Below are 25,205 nucleotides of genomic sequence, written 5' to 3'. Positions count from 1 at the left end.
TAAACTATTGGCAACATTTTCTCTCCATCTCTGAAACACTTTGCTGTTTTATTTATTGTCAAACTGTTTTTGAAAAGTCCGTCTTCCTTTTTTGGGTTGCTCTGCAGTGTAGGCAGTTGTTGTCAATGCTGGAGTAGCAACTTTTCTCTGCAGGAATCTTCACCATTGAATCAGGCTTTCACCATCTTAAGGGACGTGCATTTGTAAGTGATCTGATTGGCCAAAGTCTCCCATCATGGCGAGATTTTTAAAAGTCTGAAATCGGAGCAAAGAGAAGGTGCAGAAGTCCAGTTTTCTCTCAGTACTCTTGACCTACATTATGGGATTTTTGCCCAGTGACGGCGACATTAAACCACCTACTCCTTCTTTAAGCGAGCACATTCTGTACATGTCCTACACATTAGGCAATCAAACGAAGTAGACACACCTGTGTGACAGTAACAGGGCTTTGAAAGGCCTCATTAAAAACACTCTGACATCTGAGTGTTGTATTGCAGGTATGTGCTGCCCCCTGGAGGACGACCTCGAAACACAGAGTTCACATGACATCACAGAGGCGAGACTGACGGTGCAGTTTGTATAGAACATTTATTTATTCAGAGCAGATGGCCATAAGATGCAGTCACTGCAAGCACACACCACTGTCCAGTCACTACAACACACACACACTCACACACACACACACAGGTTTCATACAGTCAACAGCAGAGAGCAACACATAACACACTCTCACACACACTCACACAGCCTCTCTCAAGCATCCGCATACAGTCACTGCAGAGCAGAGGAGACACCGGTCGGCGTCTGTTCAGAGAAGCACAGGCGGAAAACCAAATAAAAACAGCTCGGCCTTTTCTTTGAAGAAAGAAAATGAACAGTACTTTTGCTCCACAACATATCTGACCATCTGTGTTTGTTATTTTCACCACTGTGGCCTGACCCCGATCCCCACACGCCCAAACACATGCCTCCAACATGAGAGATGACCAAAATGAGACCCGAGGAGAAAGGCAAATAGTGACAGTTTATAAATCTGCAGCAGTGCGGGGAGGAGACGAGGGCATGTCTGTGTGGTGGGAGTACAAAAGAGAGTTGACCTTTGACCTCTGTGCAGCCTCTGATAGGGGAAGTTGTGGTCGATTCACACGCACCGAAATAGATAAACGTACTTTCTGCCGGGAAATTTCACATAAACATCAGGTCGAAAGATTTAAATATACACCTACATTTATTACACGTGGTTACAGCTGGACCGAACATCATAACGGACAGTTTACTGATTAGCTCATTTGTGCCCCAAAACTAGATTTAGTATTCGGAAAAATAGGGCAACATTTGTTCTGATTGATCGAAAGTCTTTAATCTGGTATGGACATATTTTGGGCAAATATCTAACGCTACATTTTTAAAATTTTTAGATCCCCAGCTGGCACACGACAAAGCTTCAGTGTCGTAATGTGGTTGAAATGATCTCAGTTGTTATTTTAACATATAACGAACATTGAAACATTTAATTCTGATGGTTGTAAGAAGGTGAACAAATTTCTCACAAATCAACATTGAAATTTCAAAAAGATCTGTTTCAATGTCAAAACAATTTTGAAACAACATTTAAAGTTTATGAAACAACTGCGAAATCAATGTTGATTCAGCTCTCAAAATCAAAACAAGTCGACAGTGACGCTGATTCAGCAGACATGAGACAAATAAAACGCCAGCTGGGAATGAAAAATCACACTTTTATAAATCATCAGGATTTTTAAAAAACGAGAAAAAACTTTAACATGTTTTACGAACTGTTTTGTGTGCATATTGTTGATCTTAGACTTTTTGGAGTTCAGATATACCAAGCACTCGATTCTGCTCCTTGTAGTTTCTGACGTACCGCCATTTTCTTTGGGCACATCCTGGGACAAAGATATTTGTGGTGTTGTACCGACGTAGTGTGTTTATTTTTAAAGAGACTGTGTGTAAACTTTAAATTTCCTTCGAAAACAGAAGTGTATCTTAAAAGAGAAAGAAAACTTGACACGGTGTCCCAGAACGTCAACAACCAACACACCCAGGGTACCTTGCACGTCATATATGGAGGTGGAAAGCCCATGACCAAACGTCGATATGTGACGAGGTCGGAGTGAGAATGTGTTGCCTTTTCGGTGTCTTTTTTAATGGTCAAATTAATAAATCAAATCAAACAAAAGTTCAGGTCTCGGGAAGATATGGAGTAAGAGTGTGTGACGCTTGTTTTCTACAGTTATTTGAAAGAAGTCGCTAAAAATAGTCATTAAAATAGTTGCGAGTTGCGAGTCAAAATATTCTTATTAACTTTCTTGCTGAGAGCTGGATCAGAAGATTCGTACTAGTCTTGTTTTTTGAAGCTACTTCAGATAAGTGCATTTTCCAAAATGTCGCGCCGTCACTACCTTTAATGTTCTCACCTGAATACAGCGTCTTACCTGGGACACCTAGATGTTAAATGTTCCTGCGAGCATGTGAACGCATCGTGTGAAGAGGCCAAAATGTAGCTGTCGTATTAAAATAAGTTTTCTGGGTTTCGTCTGATGATTTTATGTTTCAAATATCACATCTCATCAGTGGCGTTTGGGGGCGGCTGCGTAATTTCCTGTGATATCGACTAACAAATCAAACCAGAACACGAGAGAGATCCTCAGATATTGTACATACCCATCTACTGTATTGTAGTCAGACCAAAATCACAAAGCAAGGCACATGTTTCAAAGAAAAAGAAACAAACATTGCATTTAAAATGATAGAAAAATAATAAAACGTAACAACAAGAATTGCTTGTATTATACACATCGCCACACCTGGACACATGTAGGCAGAGGAAAATAAAAAACAAACGCTTCCTGGTTATATCCCAACATGGTATCCTACAATCGTTGATCGGCTCGGACCACTTTAAGCATGGAGAAGCAAACTGACTCAACACTCAGATTAGATCTGTTTACTTTGAAAAATAGTCTTCAGGATGACACACACATCATAAATACACTTCTTATTTTTTTTTTTTTGCAAATATCCATATATATAATCTCTATGTGATCATAATTTAAATACCACAACTATTCTCTGAAGTCTTACTCGTTTATATGAGGAGTGTGGTCGGCTGCTGTCGCACTGTGAAACCTGGATTTTATTAATAAGCTGAGGTGCATATGGAATATCAGAGTATTGCACCTGTGTGAGGAACTTAAAGGGGCACTCCACCAGTTTTACACATGAATATGGGCGTTCTAGTCCTGGTTAGTTAGTGCAGCTTTTTACCAGGTAGAGAGGGTCTAATGAAACACGAGGGCTGTACCAAATGTCAGTCATCTTACACTGAGACATCATCACCCTTAAAACTTTCCAAAAGGTAGAAGACAGGGGGACGACTGTGTCCAAAATCCAGCAGCTTTACGACAACACATGGGACAAAATTTCCTTTGAACTGATTTTTAAAATACTTTCACAGCAAAAATGTATGTATGCAATTAATTTAGATTAATTAATCGCAGAGCATGTAAGTAATGTCTTGCCTTTTATTACATTTGTTGTTGGCTTTGTTGACTTTGCTAACAGCTAGCCGGTAACATGCGGGAACATAGTTAACCCGCTGGTCTCTCCTGGTTGGCCAGTGTTAACCTTGGCTGCTCTACGGTACGTACCACCGTTAGAGGCGGGCCCCTGTTCATTCCTGTAAAAGCTGCTCAGTGGCACATGAAGCCAAAAAAGCTCTATCTTCCTGATCTTCGGAATTATGGTGCCAATAGAGCAGGTGTAGGCCTACTAGCGACGTCCACTAGCTGAACAGCTAACTTGCGGTTTAGTGCTTCGCTAACTTAACCGGGGATGAAACAATTTAATTGTGTGGCTCTTCTAGACTTTTAAAATGTTATTAGATTGAATGGGTCCAATCCCCATAGTGAAACGAGTCATCAGCAGGGATGTAACGTTTAACAAAATGTATCCGCTGATTTACAGACGTCTCCTCCACAATCTATGTCTTTGGAAAAAAGTCTTTTTGGCCCTATGACATCACATAACTGTGTAGTTCCACTTTTGAACACGATGTTGAATTGGCTTCAAAGCCCGGCGCTCTTACTGGGGGCTTGGTACCACCCGGAGTGGTGCCACTCATTGGGCTGTGGCAACATGGTGGCCACCCTTCGATCTTCCCCACATATCTCTCTGTTGAGAAAGCAGCTTTTTTTTTATTACCACAAACCCCCTTTGGCATTGTTAACTTTGTTAGCACCACTAGCGATGCTAATTGTGCTAACAGTGCTAACATCGTTAACAATGCTTAAGGGGGCAAAATTAAGCTGCTTACTCAGCGGAAGACCTCGGAGGGAGACTGGAAAGTGGGCATATTGTTAACATAATTAACTTGTAGACAGACATTTATAACCAGCCAAAAATATTTAAGGCTGTTAACCAATGACATCCCTAATTAAAGCAGAATATTTCATTACATATAAACGCTGGGAATTTTGAAAATGATTACATCTTTTTTTCCCCAATAAAATTCAGAATTCTGGACTTAAAAACACCCTGGAGTTAATATAAATTTTTGAATCACACGAGTTTGCAGCCACCACTGGAATCCAATTCAGCAAATAGTATAATACTAATACAGTTATTGTAGTCTAATTCAGTGGTTCCCAACTAATTCAGCCATGAGGTTCAGATTTCTTCTTCTTCTCTAAGATAAAGGTCCACACAGTTTAATATATTCAGTGTCATACTTGCGTTCAAGCTAGTTTGCTGTCTTTGTTAAGTATCTGTCTGTTAGTCATTCACTCTACAGCAGGAATCGGCACTTCAGAGTAAAAGCTATGTGCCCGACTTGACATGTTTGTCGTGTCATTTGCGGTTTATTAAGAGTGGACCCACTTTTGGGCCGCGACCCACCAGTTGGGAACCTCTGGTCTGATCTATATCTGCACCTGTGCAGAAATACAGGGTTTAAACTGACTGAACAAACATGCAAAACAAGCATTTAAATATTGATTTGGAATTTTGTCAGTGTCATAAATGAAGATTTGGACCACTTGGTACAGCCCTGTGAAAGACATGAGTTGCATCATGGGTAGTGTAGTATCCAGACTCTTTATGGAGGTGTGATGCTGAATCACTGGGGTGCCCCTTTAAACATGAAACCATCCAGCTTCACAGATCTCTGCTGCCGCTCGCACTTTTTTTTTATTTTTATCCCATGTCATGGCAACACACTGTTGTAACCATGGTGATGCTGATGAGGATGGTGAGGGTGATAATGTAGATTGTCATGGCAACACGGGGTGGGTGGTTAGGAGCGTGTGGGACGAGAGAGAGATGGAAAGAGGACGGTTGTCCACCGAGGTGTCAGGGAGGACATGATGTGATCTACGTTTTATTTCCTGCTGAGAAGATTTCAGGGATTCTGGAAAGTTTTGGATCTGAATATACGAGTGAACACGGGGCCTTAAAGTAGGGATGCACCAGTATCTGACCTCAGATCCAGATTCAGTCAGATCCATGTTAAATAGTGTTATAAAATTAAATGTTTCCTCTATCACTTACATTCACTCACCAGAGGCAGGCTGCTGACTGACAGGTTTTAACACACCTATAAAAATAAAAGCCTGCTCATAGATTCAGGATTTCTCAATGAAGGAGAAGCAACACTTGTAGTTCTGATTTTTTTAACATGGTAAATTATTTTTTAGAAACAAATCACTGTTCAAATGAGAATGATTAATATGTCTGAGTAGGACTTTTAAATTTTGGGACAAAGGGAGCACAAATACTGGATCGTTAATCTGCATCATCTGATAATTTAAATTAAAGGGTAACTTTGGTATTTTTCAACCTGGACCCTAATTTCCCTGTTTTCTTTCTTTGTTTTCCATCCAATGTAATCCTTCAGGGCAATTAGCGACTCGTCAATGAACGTCCACTAAAAGTGTTTGTTTTTGTCACTTGTTATTCTTAGTGTGATTTCACACCTGCCCTGTTTGGTTCGGTTCAATCAAACTCAAGTCCGTTTGCCCCCTCAGTGCGGTTGGTTTGGGCAGGTGTGAACACAGCAATCACACTCAGGTGTGCACCAAAACAACCGGACTGAGACCTTCTTGAAGAGGTGGTCTCAGTCCGGTTCCAAAGGAACTCTGGTGCGGTTGGTTTGTGGTGAGAAGGTGTTCCGACCTGGATCCGAACCAACCAGCACTTATCACCCACCTACAATGCGGCCTTGAGATCCCTCCCCAGACGACTTGACACCCATTCACACCTGGACCCATCCGACCCTAATGACACACACGATGGCCAGGTGGGTCAACAACTCAGAGACTCTGCACCGGTCTGTTAGAACTGAAGAAGCTTCTTGGATGAGAGGTTAAACGTCTTCAAGAAACTCAAGTGAGTCCAGGTGCCTACGATACAGCACTAATGGTTACCATGACCTGGATGACTGAGAATCGCCACCGATATATTTCTGGTTTGTTCTGTTTTTTAAACGTCGTCTTCCACAGTCGTATCTCGCTTGAACTACGTTAATGACCACGATCTCTGCTCAGTTTCTTCTGTAAGCTTTTAGAAAGCATGCACACATACAGAGGAAATCAACGCAGCGTTCGGACAGAAGGCTTCGTCTGTCTCCGAGTGCACTGATTCATAAACACACGTCATACGTCACTCCCCACACGCCATCTACAAAACACACCCTCCCTATTTGGCGGTTTATTTAAGCTGCAAAATCTCCCGAGTTCTCCCTTTGCTCTGTCAGTGCCGCTGCTGCCCTGCTTGCTCTTTCAGCCCTACCTCCACCCCAGCATCCACCAATTAATCTAATCATCACTCCCCAATATCTTATGTAAACACATCTGCGAGGAGTGATGAGGTCGCCAAACTCCGACTATGTTCTGCTGTTGAAATAAACATTTAAACGTGAGATGTCTGACTGAACTGACATTGTGTGTAAATGAGACGTACGTTAGCGCTGCGCTCACACCCTGAGTGGTTACATCGCAGGTGGTTTCGCCCCTCGCTGGCTGCAGTGCTCTCAATACGGGAACAATTTAAAAACTGTTGTTCCCATAAGACACAAAACAGGAAAAATAAAGTCCAGGTTGAAAATTTCCCTTCAAGGTATTGGAAGAGGAAAAGTTGCATCAATCCATCCCTACTTATAAGTGTTCGAAAATAGTCAAAAGGTTTTCAGTTTTCTGGGCGTGTTGCTGGATCCTTGTTTTCTTCAGAGATAACAGCAGGTATCAGGAATGATTTGAAACCGTCAGGTCAAACTGAGTTCCCATCTCTCTGTAGCCACAAGTGTCTGACCCTGCTGCTTGTGGTGCAGCTGAGTCCAATCTGACCTTTGACCCTTCCTCCTAAAATCTTCACCACCTCCACTTTGCTAAAACTTTGCTCCCCTTTAATAACATCCTGAAATCCTTCCTTCAGACAACCTGCTGTCGCCTTCCTGCAGCTTCCTCTCCTCTCACTGGGTTCATATTGTGCAGACTCCCCGTGTGTGTGTGTGTGTGTGTGTGTGTGTGTGTGCAAGCTGGCTGCATGGGTCATTGTGCTTCTCCTGTGTGTGTGTGTGTGTGTGTGTGTGTGTGTGTGTGTGTGTGTTGGGGGTGATGATGAGGATGCAGCAGAGTGTTTTGAACGCAGCCAGGACTGAATCTGATCCTGAAATTCCAACATGCTCTCACGCACACATCTGTCACACTGTCCCTATCTCACACACTCACACACTCTCTCACACACACACACACACACACACACACACACACACACACACCCCTCAGGAGCTGAATAGTCTCGTTTTGGTCACAGATAAAAATCTTTCCACCAAGTCATTTACATCGTCACAACACCAGAGGTCACCATTCCACACAGAACCAAGACATCAAACCAAAGAGCTAGAGATTCATATTTATCGGTATATTATATATATTACTGTGCTAATGCAGGACTTTTTCAGTAGATATAAACTCTCCATGCTTAGAATGTACACATACCAGACTATGATTCATACACAGTTGGTTTTTCAATCAGTATTAGTTTAGTTTATTTGTTCGCTGTCGGAGCTTCAAGAGTCCGTGTGGAGTTCTGAAAAGACCCACGTTTTGATTGCAGTCTCCTCCATCTTGTTGCATTTCTTCTTCGTCTCTCTGTCTTGTGATTTTTTTTTTCCTCTCCACATCAGTCGTTTTTGGTCCTTCTCTTTTTTTTTGTTTTATTAAAGCCTCTCTTTTTGTTAGCGTCTCTCTCTTCATTCTCTCTCTGCCACACGTCTGTCCAGGCTTGTGGCGCTGCTCTGTCATTTTCATCGTCAGCGACAGGAGATGAGAGGAAGAGGAGGAGAGAGGAGGTGTTCCAGAGCAGCAGCGATAGACGGACGGATGGACGGAGGGACAGCAGGAGGAGTGAGAGGGGGATGAGCACGACAGAGAAAGGAGGATGAAGAGAGAAAGAGAGAGGAATAGAGAGGCATGTTGTTGCCCATTGTGCCGTCTGAGTCACTCCTGATGCAGCGTTGCCGTGGAGACGCGCAGACTGGTTTCTGTGGTTACTCCAACATGGCGTCCAGCTGGTCGGCCAGGTCGTCAAACATGCTGCCGATGTCGTCGAGGATGCTGACCGTGGTCTTCTGCTCGGCCACAGAGCTAAACACACACACACACACACACACACACACACACACACACACACACACACACAACTTTATAACAGCGAAGGGGAACAATTCAGGACCGGGACACTCAGTTTATGTATTTCAATATTTCAATGATAACAATAATTGACGATTATTCAACTGATCCTTTGCTAAGTCCCGCCCCCGGACGCAGACTGGCCAATGATAACGTAGCGTCAGGCCAGCTCAGACCAGGGTCCGACAACAACACAGCTGTGCTCCATTGACTCTAATGCAGTCGCTTCAGGTTCCCTTCATTTTCAGTCATTTTAAGTTACAGTGTAGGCTCTGTGCTGACTGCAACAGCTTGTCGGACCATCACAAAGGGGCGGGGCTTAGCAAAAGGTCAGTTTCATAGTTATTTAAAACATGTGGCCAGTGCATTAGTAAATTAACTGTTCTAAATGTCAGTGTCTATTAAAACCTTTTTTGATGACTTAAGTTTTAATACCCTCCGCATTGGTCTGTGATCGGGAGCACTGATCCTAGTATCATAAGTATGCTAAGAAAAGGTATTTGGTCATAAACCAAGTCCATCCATCCATTTTCATCCGCTGATCCGGAGTTGGGTCGCAGAGGCAGCAGGCCAAGCAAAGCACCCCAGACGTCCCTCTCCTCAGCGACGCTTTCCAGCTTCTCCTGGGGGACCCCAAAGTGTTCCCAGGCCAGATGAGATATGTAATCCCTCCAGCGTATCCTGGGTCTGCCCCAGGGCCTCCTACCAGTGGGACATGCCCAGAACACCTCTAACAGGAGGCGCCCAGGAGGATCCTGAACATATTTCTGAATCACCTCAACATGAAGGAGCAGCAGCTCTACTCCGAGCTCCCTCCAGATGTCAGAGCTCCTCCCCCTATCTCTAAGGCTGAGCCCAGACACCCCACGGAGGAAACTCAATTCAGCCGCTTGTATCTGTGATCTCATTCTTTCGGTCATTACCCAGACCTCATGACCATAGGTGAGGGTTGGGACGTAGATGGACCAGTAAATCGAAAGCTTTGCCTTCTGGCTCAGCTCCCTCTTCACCACAATGATCTAGCGCAGCGTCCATGTCACTGCAGAGGCCGCACCAAATCGCCGATCTATCTCACGCTCCGTTCTACCCTCACTTGTGAACAAGACCCCGAGAAACTCTAAGTCCCTCGCCTGAGGGAGCAACTCTCTCCCATCTCGAAGAGGGCAATCCACCGTTTTCTGGCAGAGGACCATGGCCTCAGATTTGGAGGTCCTGACTCTCATCCCATCCGCTTCACACTTCGAACTGCCCCAGTGCATGCTGGAGGTCACACTGTGAGACGCTAACAGAACCACATCATCTGCAAAAAGCAGAGACGCAATTCTGAGGTCCCCAAACCAGACCCCTTCCTTCCCTCGACTGTGCCTGGAGATCCTGTCCATGAATATCACAAACAGGATTGGTGACAAGGGACTACCCTGGTGGAGACCGAGAACATGTTTGAGTTTGCGCCGAGTATGCAAACACAGCTCTAACTTTGGTCATACAGCGACCAAATGGCTCGTAGCAGTACCCCCCACAAGACTCTCAGAGGGACGCGGTAGTAAGCCTTCTCCAAGTCCACAAAGCACATGTAGACTGGATGGGCAAACTCCAAAGACCCCTCCAGCAGCCTCGCAAGGGGAATTTACTCTGTGGGGTGTCTAGGCTCAGCCTTAGAGATAGGGGCTGGTCCACTGCTCCACAGCTCCTCCTGAATCTGAGGTTCAGACCTTCCTTTCCAGCACCCTGGAATAAAGTTTTTCCAGGAGGCTGAGCAGTGTGATACCCTGATAGTTGGAGCACACCCTCCTGTCCCCTTTTGTGAAAATGGGAACCACCACCCCGGTCTGCCACTCCACAGGCACCTGATAATGACTGAAGTGATAATGGTTTGTATTTGTGAAATTTGTTTGTGTGAGTATAAGTGTGTGTGTGTGTGTGTGTGTGTGTGTAGTCCTTACTCATCCTGCCGCAGTATCTTATCCTCCACAGCCTGCAGAGCCGCTGCCAGCGACGCACTCGTCTCCTCCAGTTTCTGATGCACCAAAGAATCCACACTGAAGTCCGGCGTTGTCGCGACCGGCGCCGTCACCCCGCCTCCTGACATCCCGCTATCCACAGACACACCCCCAATGGAGGAGCGAGGGGGCTTGACAGGTGGTGGGGTCGGGCTGGGAGTGGCAGGGGTCTGGGGCGTCTGTGGTGTGGGCGGGGTCTGCGGGGTGTGGGGGCTCTGGGGAGATGGGCTCAGTGGCTTGGTGTTTGGCGGGCTGGGGATGTTGGAAGGGGGGAAGCAGGGGGGTGAGCTGGTCTGTCGGGCCATCGCAGGGTGCTGCTTCACTGGAGCGTTCGCCGGATTCGGGGCCGGGGTTGGAGAGGGGGGGCTGGTCATTGAGTGGATGAGCTTAGCCGGTTTGGGTGCCGTGGGCGGAGGCGTCGGTTTAGGCGAGACAGGAGGAGGGATCTTCTTTCCTTCCACTACAGAAATAAAGAGAGGAAAAAGAGAAGTGTCGGATCACTGAGTGCGTCTACATCCTGACATATGACGCAGCCTCAGAATGAAGGAACATTTTCATAGTCCGCAAGAATGTGGAACAATCATAGTTCTTGTGGACTACCCAAGTTTGGCATTTTGGCTGTCGCCATCTTGGATTTTTGGAAGCAGAAGTGGCCATATTTGGAGAAAAGGGTGCAGCTAACCCAACCACTAACTGTTAGCTTGATTAGCAAGGTGCATTTACCAACAGTTTGTACTGCTGACTGTGTCTCGCCGCTTTTTATGACGGCAGACCCAGTCTTTCACTGCGGTCATTTACAGCAGCCATAAACGCCAAGATATTAATTTTACTACAGAGCACCAGCAAATTTAAAATGATAACCTCATCCTCGCCCCCACCTGACACAAACACACATCACACTGTGAGTACCTGGGCTTCCAGGCGTCCCCGGGCCCGGCAGGGGGACTCTCTTGTTGGAGACAGGCTGCGGGGGCGTTGGTGGACCTCCCTGTCTCTTAATCTGAGCCACGACAGGCTTCGGGGAAACCGGAGGCTTTGGTTTTCTCACCGGACCTCCTTCATTGGCCACTGGAGCTGATTGGTCCACAGAGTCCCGGCGAGGAGCAGGCGTTACTTGTTGTGGTTGAGGCTGAGGTTGCGGCTGCTCCGTCACTCCAGTATCAGACACTGGGCGGCGTTTCACTGTGGCTGTGCCGTTCTGGTACGGCACCGGCTGCGTGGTGTTCGGCTGCCCAGTCGCCACAGGCTCTCCGTTGGCGGCCATGTCTGTGTAGCCCTCTGGCTCCTTGTCGCGGCTCTTGGGTCGTCGCTTGACGGTGGACGACTCCTGGAGGGTGAAGTCGGAGCCATTGGGGTGGGGCTTGGAGCTGCTGCGGGGCCGTCGCTTCAAAGTCCCTGTGCCCTCGACCCTGGAGATGTCGTCCTGCGCGTAGCCTCCGTCTCCCTGGGGAGCCTCGCCGTCGCCCTGCAGACAGACACAAAATACACACTAACGGAAAATTCATACATTCGTGACAAGAGGTCATTGCACAAACAGTCAAAGCATCGACAAAGATCAATGGATAGCACGAATAAAGCTTACAGAACACAGAAGCTCCGATATGGACTCGTAAAACGTTTAAGCACATTTAATTTTAGCACGTAACGTTACATAGAAACATGATGTCGATATAATATTTACATATATATAGATCAATAGACGGACAAACATGTATATAGATAGCTACCTGTCCTTCTCCTTCTCCTCGACCCTGGCGGCGGATAGTCAGATTTCCCTCGTCTGCAAACGGCAAGTTCTCCGATGAGCTGCCACTGCCTCCCGAGCTCGGGTGGGGGGAAGACGGAGGGTTGGGGGAGGAGGAGTTTACAGGGGGAGGGGAGGTTTCAGGCTGGACGGAGGGAGCGGGGAAAGCAGAGGGAGCTGGTTGGTCACGCCTGGCAGCCGCCACCAGCTCCGTTACTGGGCCACTAATGGTCCGCCGTCTGTTCACCACTTCGCCGTCCAGACCGATGGCGTCACGTGTTTTTCCCACCTGGTAAACAAACAAACACACACGTGGTTAATTACGCTTTGATCATTAATTATATTTGTATATTTTTCATTTTTAGAGAAACACAACTTTTTTTTTCACCTGCAGGAAGTTCTTCTGCAGCGCCATGCCTTTGGCTCCACCCCCTATGGAAGACATCTCCAACATGGCGGCGATGCTCCTCACACTACCCACGCTGCTCGTCTCCACATTAGCGGCCTCCACAGACACTCCCAGGTCACTGGCCCGTCGCTGTTGGTGGTAAGGCACGTCCAGCATCCCCCCCGTGGTGGTGACCGTCTGCGGCTGCGCGTTCGCTTCTGTCAGGTTGGAGTTGGAGGTGGAGATCGCAGAGCTGGAGCGTTTGGGCGGCGGTGGGGGCGGGCCTTTTTTCTTCTGACGCAGAGCAAACGACTGCGTCTGATTGCGGCCGACAGTCTTGTCCTGGTTGCGGACGGAGTGGCTGCGACTGACGCGGTGGGTCACCGTGGCGTACTTAACTCCGTCTGCTCTGACGACGGCAGAGCCCTGACCTCCCGCCACCTCTGCATCTCCCTCTCGTCCTCCGCCTCCACCTGCCCTCTCGTCACACTCACCATCTGAGACGGCGTATCGGTTGAGGCTGTGGGCGCGTTTCTTCTGGAGCGCTGAAGGCTCTTCTTCTCCCTCAGCCAGCTCCGCCTCTGGTGGGAGGCAGAGGACCGGGACCTGTTGTTGTTGTTGTTGCTGCTGCTGTTGTTGTTGCTGTTGTTGTTGTTGTTGTTGGTTCTCCCTGACCTCCATCACCTGTGTCTGTGGGTGGTGCTGAGGGTGCGCCTGGTGCTGCGGCTGGACTTGAGGCTGCTGTTGTTGCTGAGGCGGAAGCTGGTTACATGGAGGTCCGCGTTGGGTTGGAGACTGAGGAGGGTGGGAGCGCGGCGACTGAGGTCTCTCCCCCTGGATGAACTGAGGGGACGGCTTGTGTTTGGCCTGTGGGGAAGCTGTGCTCTGGACGGAGGAGGTGGACGAGGAAGAGGAGGTCCTGGTCTTGGTGGGGGTGTGAGGCGGCGTGTAGGGAGGGGCAGGCTGCGAATGGGAGTGGGAGTGACGGTGTTTGCCTTGAGAGGAGACGCTGCCTCTGTGAGAGGAGGTGCTTCCCTGGCTGCTCTGCTGCCTCATAGTCCGCGCCTCCTTCTTAGGTGGCCCAGCACCTCCTCCTCCTCCACCTGTCATCACCTCATCGTGGTCTTTGCTGCGTGTTCGCTGAGCTTTGACCTCCTGACCTGGCTGGGTCATGGCACTCTGTAGCTCGGTGCTCAACTCGCTGTCCTGGAAAGTGCTCATCTTTGGAGACATGATTTCTGAAACAAAGAGACAGGAAGCAGCACAATTAATTTAATCAGATCAATATGAATATTAATCTGAACAGGAGAGGAGGTCCTGACTGTGCTGCAACAGAGATAATTAACTATTTGACCACTGAAAACTCTGTTATCAAACTATCATGTGTTCGCTCACCGTCTGGAGGCGGGCTCTCCATTGACATGACGTCCTGCTGCTGTGTGATTGGCGGGGGTTTCTTTCTGAGGGAGCCCCGCCCATCTGAACTGCGCTGCATTTCAGCCAGTCGCTTCACCGCCAGCATCAGCTTCTTCTGGTGGCCTGAAGTATTGACAGATTGGAATTACAGTTCTTGTTTAACTAAGAAAACCTTCTCTTGGATCACTTTAAATATTTGTTTTTACCTCAAGAAAATATATTTTCAATATAAAATGTTTTAAAAACGTTAAAAAAGTGACAGTATGTAATCTAAAAAAAATTAATAAAATAATAAAAATGTCATCATAAAACCTGTATTTATTGTATGTCATAAAAAATCCTAAAAATGTCATTGAAATATTCACTGATTTTAATAAACAGTCAGAGTAAAGTTTGTCATAAGATGTCATAATATAGTATGTCATAAGAATTTCATAAAATGTCCAATTATAGTATATCATAAAAGATTCATAAAAATGTCATATGTCAAAAAATTCAAACAAATGTCATAGTATGTCATGTAAAATAAATCATAAAAATGTCATAGTGTAGTATGTCTTAAGAATTTCATAAAATGTCCAAATATAGTATTTCATAAAAATGTCATAGTACAGTATGTCATAAAAAAAATCCTAAAAATGTCCAAGTATAGTATTTATAAAAAAAATCATAAAAATGTAATTGTATATTATCTAAAAAAATCTTAAACTGTCATAGTTTATCATGTAAAACAAATCATAAAAATGTCATAGTATAGTATGTCAAATACAATAAAAAACATAAAAATGTCATATTATGTCAAAAAAATCATAAAAATGTCATGGCATAGTATTTTATAAAAAAAAAATCATAAAAATGTCATAGTGTAGTATGTCATAGAAATTTCATAAAAATGTCCAAGTAGAGTATTTCATAAAAAATTCATAGTATATCATGTAAAACAAATCATAAAAACGTCATAGCATTGTATCTAAAAAAAAAAATCTTAAAATGTCATAGTATAGTATGTCAAAAAAAATCCTAAACATGTCCAAGTATAGTATTTATAAATAATTTCATAAAAATGCCATAGTATACCATGTAAAAAAATCATAAAAATGTAATTGTATATTATCTAAAAAATAATCTTAAAAATTTCACAGTATATAAAAAACAATAAACATAAAAATGTCAGTGTGTAGTATGTCATAAAAAAAATCACAAATATGTCATAGTATAGTATATATTTTAAAAATAAATAGCATTAAATAAATTTCTTAAAAATGTCATAAAAAAGTTGGTCCAAAAAATTTTTTTTAAAAAATGGAAGAGTATATTATGTCATAAAAATAATTTAAAAGAACAGTGTGGCATAAAAGACTTTCATAAAGAAGTCATAATACAGTATGTGGGAAAAAACATTTTTTTGGACACATTAACGTGTTACCATCATGGTGGTCACGTGTTCCACTGTAAGAAACATGTATTGAATATCTCACCCAGTTTAATGATGCCTATTTCCTGCAGGTCCTCCCAGGTGATGTCAGTGATGAACTCAATGTTCTCATAACCGTTCTGCACCAACACCTGGTGGTACTGGCTCAGACCAATAGCAGACAGCCACTCTCCTAGATTGGCCTATAGGAACACCAGAAACAAGACTGCTCACCAGGCTCACCCAAACCTCCTCTGTAGGCAGCTGTTAAACAGGCGGAGCATCTAACTGGTCACTTTTGTGTTGTGTGTGTGTGTGTGTGTGTTGAATCGTACTCACAGGTTTGTGCTCAGGCAGCCACTCACTGACACTCAGCTTGTTGATCTCTGATGTCATCTTCTTTCTGTGACCTGGTTTAGTTATTCCGATAGCTGTCAGATCCTACACGCACAAACACACAACACAGACGAGTCAGATACAGCGGTGGCGTGTTCACAAAGTGAAGTAAAATCTCCCCACGACTCCAGCAGTCTTTCAAACACACACACACACACACACACAGAGGAAAACTTGCAACACAAAGAAACGAGTGACAGCGTGACATCTGATGAAAGCCTCTGCCAGTTGGGAACAGAGCAGAAATGTGAATGTCTCCAAATCATAAGAGAAGCAAGGAAAGCAAAAGCAAATGTCTGCAGTGAAAAAGAAGCCTCTAGAATCAAACCTTTAAATTCAGCTCCATCTCTTTCTGCGTGATGAGGAAACAAGCTCGTACTCATACGGTGTATTGAAATGTGTGCAGATTTATTTTGAGCTGTAATTACCAAACAAATACGGTGCATCATCCTGTTTACTCATGTTTCTGTGTATTTCAGTGACGGACACACAAGAACACACTTTTACAAACGTACATGAACAATCACACTCACCCCACACACACACGCACACACTTGGTTACATAACTCATAAACTATATGCAGCTGCGACTCAAACACACTCCATGAGGCCAGAGTACTACGACATATCTCTGATAGCAAAACCCTTTTAAAGTCAGCTCACCTCCGAACCATTCAGCATGCACAGTGTACGTATAGATACAAATAATTCATGTCTGCTATAAATTATTTGTATGTAGGTGAGCGTGGCAGAGCGTCGGTCTGGTTCCTCTGAACAGGCAGCAGCAGCAGCAGTGTTGAAGGTGATGGGAGGGTCAGGAGGCTGTTTTTAATTATTCATTCCTTTATTTAATTTTCTCTTTTTAGTTTGTACTTCAGACTGAACCCTGACTACAGTGTGTGTTTTAAGAACTTGCCTGGTGCTATTTGAACATGTAGTTACTCTTCTAAATATTTAGCGTTGAGCGGTACTCAGACGTTTTAGCACTTCACTTTCACTTAAGGTGCGTTCACACCTGCCCTGTTTGGTTTGGTTTAATCAAACTCAGGTTGGTTCCCCTCCTCAGTGTGGTTCGTTTGGGCAGGTGTGAACACAGCAATCACACTCAGGTGTGCACCAAAACAACCGGACTGAGACCTTCTTGAAGAGGTGGTCTCAGTCCGGTTCCAAAGGAACTCTGGTGCGGTTGGTTTGTGGTGAGAAGGTGTTCCGACCTGGATGTGAAGCAACTGCAGTCACATGACACATTGTTTGTGTTAAACATGAGCATGTTACAGTCCTGGAGGATTATTAATGTGCACCTCCTCCTGTACTGCCTTAATATGCACATTCAGCACATCCAATGCATCAAAACATTGTTTTCTAGTTGGAGCCGCGTTTGCCTCGTTTTCAAACTGTATGCTTTGACTAAAATGAACAATGACAGCAATATAGTCCACGATGAGCAGCGCTAAAATCAACCTGCGTAGTTGTCCCTCCATTGTGACATTAGAAAGTGTCACATTTATCTTGCAAGTGTACTCTTCTTCAACGTTTGCTTTACTTCCTGGATTTTTCCCACATGGAAATTCTGACCAATCAAGAGCAGCTTTCTCACACAAGGCATTTGATCTGGTCCTCTTGTAAATGCTGCCGTGAGAACACCAACCAACTCTAGGCAATTATACAACTTTGAAACAACATGAGTCCCTGATTCAGACCAGAGGAGACCACTCTAGGGCTGACAGCAGCCTAATGCCCTCTATACACTGTGCGATCATTGCATGACACACTGTGAGACGTGGATCTAATAAACTTTGGTACGACGTCAAGTTTGATGTGTGCAGATTGTATGATGGTCATTTACTACTGAATCGCAGGTTACGACGTACGTCAATATGCACCGCATCAGCGTATGTCATCCATCTGCGCTACCATAGGTAGTTTGCTGACCTGGAAGTTGCAGTTGCAGTTTCCTTCCATGCAGCGTCTTTTTCTGGTGGTCATGATAGCAGCTGGAGGAAACATCAGATCAACAAGGCTTCTGCTGCCACAGCTCCACCAAACTTTCCTCTTTCTGGGAGTTCCACAGACTTTTTTTTGTTCCTTTCACCTCCATGGCAAGCGATCATTTGTTTGGGTTTAGCGCCAGTGTCGCAGTGACCATTGTGTCATTTCGTGCTGCATTTCTATTGGTTGATTAGTAGACGTAGGTCGTAGCAGCTGTCACACTGTGAGATAGTCATCCTAAATTTCTGACACCGTCAGAATTTTATCTCAGGTTATCTTTGGTCGCAAGACGTTGACAACGGCCGTCCTTGAACCTGTCTCACAGTGTGACGTAAGACCGTTGTTTTAGAGCCACGACCAAAGATATCGCCATGTTTCTCCCACCATAGTCATCTTTCGTCTGGGACAGCCCAAAATCGCACAGTGTATACCGGCCGTAAATTATGGGGCTCATAAGAGACAGATAAGAACAATAGATCCTACATTGCCCATAATGCAAATTTAGCGCATTTTTCACTGGACCCTTGCTGCCTGCTTAAGGTCCAAGTCTTTAAAACTTGACACTCCAAGTTCATCGCTTGCTTAACGCCTTAACACACCAGGGGCATGACGAATGAATGACACAAAAAAGTGAAATACTCGCCTGCCAAGTGTTTGAATCAAAACTGTTCCTACCAGCAGTGATGCAACTTTGTGGGAACTACAGTCTGAGGTAAGTTGTTGTACATCCAGACCTACTGTACGCTATTTTATTCAGTTTCCTTGTAGCAAAATGCTCTGAATGCAAGTTCCCTCTAGTAAACAGTCATTTAGTGTTTGTCTAGAGCTTTTATTGTGAAGGGTAAGAACAGGAAGAAGGGATCTAATATATGGATGGTATGTAGATAACCTCACAAACTCTTAAAGTGTAGATGACGTGACATGACTGACCAAATCTGGGCGGGTGAAGAGAGGCAATAGTTCTGGTTATCAGAATAACAGAAACAGCAGCTTAAGTGACAGGAAGCACTTTTTAATGTGTATTAGAAAGCTTGTGGGTGTGTCAGCTGATACTGTTGTTTGTCACTATCAGGATGCACCAATTCTTTGGCTTTCTTGTGAGTAAACCCTCAAATATCCAACCCCTTTGTGTTTCGAGTCTCTTTATTCCACAACAATATGTGTTGCCTTTTTCAAGGATGAAAGGAGTAATAAAGTTTACGGTTTTGGTTCAGACTACAGAGCCTCTGTGTTGTGGGTATCGGCCGACGTTTGCCTTGTTGACTGCTATCGGCCTATCTGCAAATAAGATAACGCATCAGGGAATACATCCTTTTTTTCCTGGTAATGCAACAATGTGAACAACAAGTCCATGTTGTTGTTGGCAGGAGGAGAGCTAATACATGTTATTTGTTAGCAGCCGGTGGCCGTAACTAACAGCGATCGCAACAATTAATGCAAATTCAACCAGTTCCTGTAAATTATGTGCAACTTTTCCACAAATCTGACCAACTCAGCGAGTAACCAAACTCACTTTCTTGTTTCTGGTTGTGAAGTTTTAGACGTGTTTGACACAAACGTCTCACATTTAACGACAAAAATTACTGCTTAAGACCTTGCAAGGTGATTCTCTGATGTGTTTAAACATGGTGTGAGCCTTTCTGGTTAGGGTCACTTGCCATCTTTTTCTCACTGGAACAACTTGCTTTAAGTTTTTTTTATTAATTATCCAAAAAAGCAACTATTTTGGCAATTTCAATGCAAAAAAAATTTGCATTTCTAATCTGTTCAGTCTTCTGAATATTTTGAATCTACTTTACTCACATGTTGAAAATACTCAGAGGCATGATAATATTTTTCTGTAAATGCTAATGTGTAGTTTTAGGACAAAGAATATTTTAACAGGGGTCAGAGGGAGACGTAGGTGACAGGGAAGAGGTGGAAGGTTTGGCAGGAGGTGGGAGGGGTAGCTGACATCAGTTCAGTGGTTTAATTGTGCTCATTTGAGAGTTTAAAGGAAATGGTGTACATGCATCTTGAACACATCAAGGACAGCACAAATCAAAGTCGTGCAGACTTGTTTCCATTGTGGTCCTTGGAGGTGCCTGCGACCTCTCTGGGGTTCAGGGATCAGGGATCAGTTGCCTTACCTCCGGGGTCATTCGGCTAATGGTGGGCAAGTCATACCCAGCGCCCAGGAAGTTTGGAGCGTAGACCTGCAGCTGAAAGTCGCTCAGCCATTGGACAACGGCCTCTGAGCTCTACGGGAGAGAAGACAGGGGGCATGCTGTCACTGGCTCCATCTCTGCTTCTTCAACAGCCACTTTTTCTCATCAGGGCCAAGTAGGGCCAAACAGGGGCCACAATTAAGATGCTACAGCAAAGAAATGTTCATCATGTCTGTCAGTTTATAAATATCAAGATTAACTTTAATTTAGTGGGAAATTTGTTCTGGGTTATTCACCCATGCTGCTTCAATAAAAGAAATTAGTCACTAATGTCACAGAAAAATTCTTACACATTTATGGATCATTATATGATGCTGATGAAGTTGAATAATTAGCCCTGCTTGGCCCTTAAGTGAAAACCAGGCTAAAGGTAGGACGTTGAAAGGCGCTGTCACAGTTTCTCAAATTGCTACAGCAAGAGCCACAGATTAGGAACAGCAGACTAACTGGCTTTAAATTCTTACAGTAGCATGTCAGAGATTAAAATGTCATAGTATAGCACGTTGTCAATAATTACAGAAAAAAAACATCATAGTGCAGTATGCAGCCACAAAACATGAAATAATGTCATAGTATAGTATGTCGTCTACAATAATGAAAAAAAAATCATAGTATAGTATGTCGTCTAAAATCATCAAAAAATGTCATAGTATAGTATGTCGTCTAAAATGATGAAAAAAGTCACAGTATAGTATGTCATCAAAAATGATGAAAAAAAGTAATAGTATAGTATGTCGTCTAAAATGATGAAAAAAAGTCACAGTATAGTATGTCATCAAAAATGATGAAAAAAAGTCATAGTATAGTATGTCGTCTAAAATGATGAAAAAAAGTCACAGTATAGTATGTCATCAAAAATGATGAAAAAAAGTCATAGTATAGTATGTCGTCTAAAATGATGAAAAAAAGTCAAAGTATAGTATGTCATCAAAAATGATGAAAAAAAGTCATAGTATAGTATGTCGTCTAAAATGATGAAAAAAAGTCAAAGTATAGTATGTCATCAAAAATGATGAAAAAAAGTCATAGTATAGTATGTCGTCTAAAATGATGAAAAAAAGTCAAAGTATAGTATGTCATCAAAAATGATGAAAAAAAGTAATAGTATAGTATGTCGTCTAAAATGATGAAAAAAAGTCATAGTATAGTATGTCATCAAAAATGATGAAAAAAAGTCAAAGTATAGTATGTCATCAAAAATGATGAAAAAAAGTCAAAGTATAGTATGTCATCAAAAATGATGAAAAAAAGTCATAGTATAGTATGTCGTCTAAAATGATGAAAAAAAGTCATAGTATAGTATGTCGTCTAAAATGATGAAAAAAAGTCAAAGTATAGTATGTCATCAAAAATGATGAAAAAAAGTCATAGTATAGTATGTCGTCTAAAATGATGAAAAAAAGTCATAGTATAGTATGTCATCAAAAATGATGAAAAAAAGTCATAGTATAGTATGTCGTCTAAAATGATGAAAAAAAGTCACAGTATAGTATGTCGTCAAAAATTATCAAAAAAAGTCACAGTATAGTATGTCGCCTAAAATGATGAAAAAAAAGTCATAGTATAGTATGTCGTCGAAAATTATCGAAAAAAGTCACAGTATAGTATGTCGTCAAAAATGATGAAAAAAAGTCATAGTATAGCATGTCGTCTAAAATGATGAAAAAAAGTCAAAGTATAGTATGTCATCAAAAATGATGAAAAAAAGTCATAGTATAGTATGTCGTCTAAAATGATGAAAAAAGTCAAAGTATAGTATGTCGTCTAAAATGATGAAAAAAAGTCAAAGTATAGTATGTCATCAAAAATGATTATATATAGTCATAGTATAGTATGTCGTCTAAAATGATGAAAAAAAGTCAAAGTATAGTATGTCATCAAAAATGATGAAAAAAAGTCATAGTATAGTATGTCGTCTAAAATGATGAAAAAAAGTCAAAGTATAGTATGTCATCAAAAATGATGAAAAAAAGTCATAGTATAGTATGTCGTCTAAAATGATGAAAAAAAGTCATAGTATAGTATGTCGTCGAAAATTATCAAAAAAAGTCATAGTATAGTATGTCGTCGAAAATCATCAAAAAAGTCATAGTATATGTGTTGTCGAAAATCATCAAAAAATGTCATAGTATAGTATGTTGGCGAAAATCATCAAAAAAAGTCACAGTATAGTATGTTGTCGAAAATCATCAAAAAATGTTATAGTATAGTATGTCGTCAAAAATCATCAAAATAATGTCATAGTATAGTATGTTGCTGAAAATCATCAAAAAAAGTCATAGTATAGTATGTCATCAAAAATCATCAAAAAATGTCATAGTATAGTATGTTGCTGAAAATCATCAAAAAAAGTCATAGTATAGTATGTCGTCGAAAATTATCGAAAAAAGTCACAGTATAGTATGTCGTCAAAAATGATGAAAAAAAGTCATAGTATAGTATGTCATCAAAAATCATCAAAAAATGTCACAGTATAGTATGTCGTCTAAAATAATGAAAAAAAGTCATAGTATAGTATGTCGTCTAAAATAATGAAAAAAAGTCATAGTATAGCATGTCGTCGAAAATTATCAAAAAAAAGTCATAATATAGTATGTCGTCAAAAATTATCAAAAAAGTCATTGTATAGTGTGTTGTCTATAATCATCAAAAATGTCATAGTATAGTATGTTGTCGAAAATCATCAAAAAATGTCATAGTATAGTATGTCGTCAAAAATCATCAAAAAATGTCATAGTATAGTATGTTGTCGAAAATCATCAAAAAATGTCATAGTATAGTATGTTGTCGAAAATCATCAAAAAATGTCATAGTATAGTATGTTGTCGAAAATCATCAAAAAATGTCATAGTATAGTATGTTGTCGAAAATCATCAAAAAATGTCATAGTATAGTATGTTGTCGAAAATCATCAAAAAATGTCATAGTATAGTATGTCGTCGAAAATCATCAAAAAAGTCATAGTATATGTGTTGTCGAAAATCATCAAAAAAAGTCACAGTATAGTATGTTGTCGAAAATCATCAAAAAATGTTATAGTATAGTATGTCGTCGAAAATCATCAAAAAATGTCATAGTATAGTATGTCGTCAAAAATCATCAAAAAATGTCATAGTATAGTATGTTGCCGAAAATCATCAAAAAATGTCATAGCATAGTATGTTGTCGAAAATCATCAAAAAATGTCATAGTATAGTATGTTGTCGAAAATCATCAAAAAATGTCATAGTATAGTATGTTGCCGAAAATCATCAAAAAAAGTCATAGTATAGTATGTCATCAAAAATCATCAAAAAATGTCATAGTATAGTATGTTGGCGAAAATCATCAAAAAATGTTATAGTATAGTATGTCGTCAAAAATCATCAAAAAAATGTCATAGTATAGTATGTCATCAAAAATCATCAAAAAAAGTCATAGTATAGTATGTTGGCGAAAATCATCAAAAAATGTTATAGTATAGTATGTCGTCGAAAATCATCAAAAAATGTCATAGTATAGTATGTTGCTGAAAATCATCAAAAAAAGTCATAGTATAGTATGTTGTCGAAAATCATCAAAAAATGTCACAGTATAGTATGTCATCAAAAAATGTCATAGTATAGTATGTTGCCGAAAATCATCAAAAAAAGTCATAGTATATGTGTCGTCGAAAATCATCAAAAAATGTCATAGTATAGTATGTTGTCGAAAATCATCAAAAAATGTCACAGTATAGTATGTCGTCAAAAATCATCAAAAAATGTCATAGTATAGTATGTTGTCGAAAATCATCAAAAAATGTCATAGTATAGTATGTCGTCGAAAATCATCAAAAAATGTCACAGTATAGTATGTCGTCGAAAATCATCAAAAAAAGTCATAGTATAGTATGTTGTCGAAAATCATCAAAAAATGTCACAGTATAGTATGTCGTCGAAAATCATCAAAAAAAGTCATAGTATAGTATGTTGTCGAAAATCATCAAAAAATGTCACAGTATAGTATGTCGTCGAAAATCATCAAAAAATGTCATAGTATAGTATGTTGTCGAAAATCATCAAAAAATGTCACAGTATAGTATGTCGTCGAAAATCATCAAAAAAAGTCATAGTATAGTATGTTGTCGAAAATCATCAAAAAATGTCACAGTATAGTATGTCGTCGAAAATCATCAAAAAAAGTCATAGTATAGTATGTTGTCGAAAATCATCAAAAAATGTCACAGTATAGTGTGTCATTCATTAAAAAAGTCACAGTATAGTATGTTGTCGAAAATCATCAAAAAATGTTATAGTATAGTATGTCGTCAAAAATCATCAAAATAATGTCATAGTATAGTATGTTGTCGAAAATCATCAAAAAATGTTATAGTATAGTATGTCGTCAAAAATCATCAAAATAATGTCATAGTATAGTATGTCGTCAAAAATCATCAAAAAAATGTCATAGTATAGTATGTTGCTGAAAATCATCAAAAAATGTCATAGTATAGTATGTTGTCGAAAATCATCAAAAAATGTCATAGTATAGTATGTCATCAAAAATCATCAAAATAATGTCATAGTATAGCATGTTGTCGAAAATCATCAAAAAAAGTCACAGTATAGTATGTTGTCGAAAATCATCAAAAACGTCATAGTATAGTATGTTGTCACTTTTTCATCAAAAATGTCATAGTATAGTATGTTGTCACTTTTTCATCAAAAACGTCATAGTATAGTATGTTGTCACTTTTTCATCAAAAATGTCATAGTATAGTATGTTGCCGAAAATCATCAAAAAATGTCATAGTATAGTATGTCATCAAAAATCATCAAAAAATGTCATAGTATAGTATGTCGTCGAAAATCATCAAAAAATGTCATAGTATAGTATGTTGCCGAAAATCATCAAAAAAAGTCATAGTATATGTGTCGTCGAAAATCATCAAAAAATGTCATAGTATAGTATGTCATCAAAAA

The 25,205-nt window shown here is 41.5% G+C and overlaps 1 protein-coding gene across 7 annotated transcripts in view; it reads right to left on the bottom strand.

Moving 5' to 3' along the window:
* Positions 1-569: 569 nt before the first annotated feature.
* caskin1 (CASK interacting protein 1) overlaps positions 570-25,205 on the bottom strand; it is a 176,018-nt gene continuing 151,382 nt past the window's right edge. For 5 of the 7 annotated variants that reach the window (XM_049561026.1, XM_049561029.1, XM_049561031.1 and 2 more), the window contains 9 exons: positions 20,185-20,295; positions 16,010-16,111; positions 15,735-15,873; positions 14,236-14,379; positions 12,841-14,078; positions 12,436-12,741; positions 11,618-12,197; positions 10,652-11,168; positions 570-8,663 (listed from right to left, as the gene is read on the bottom strand). In XM_049561026.1, the coding sequence (XP_049416983.1) occupies positions 8,567-8,663; positions 10,652-11,168; positions 11,618-12,197; positions 12,436-12,741; positions 12,841-14,078; positions 14,236-14,379; positions 15,735-15,873; positions 16,010-16,111; positions 20,185-20,295 (3,234 nt within the window). In that variant the 3' untranslated portion in view covers positions 570-8,566. The remainder of the gene's footprint in view (positions 8,664-10,651; positions 11,169-11,617; positions 12,198-12,435; positions 12,742-12,840; positions 14,079-14,235; positions 14,380-15,734; positions 15,874-16,009; positions 16,112-20,184; positions 20,296-25,205) is intronic. The other 2 variants (XM_049561027.1, XM_049561030.1) reach the window with 2 other exon arrangements.

This window comes from Epinephelus fuscoguttatus, linkage group LG19 (assembly GCF_011397635.1).
Source record: "Epinephelus fuscoguttatus linkage group LG19, E.fuscoguttatus.final_Chr_v1".
NCBI lineage: Eukaryota > Metazoa > Chordata > Actinopteri > Perciformes > Serranidae > Epinephelus > Epinephelus fuscoguttatus.
This window is presented reverse-complemented; position numbering and strand designations above follow the sequence as displayed.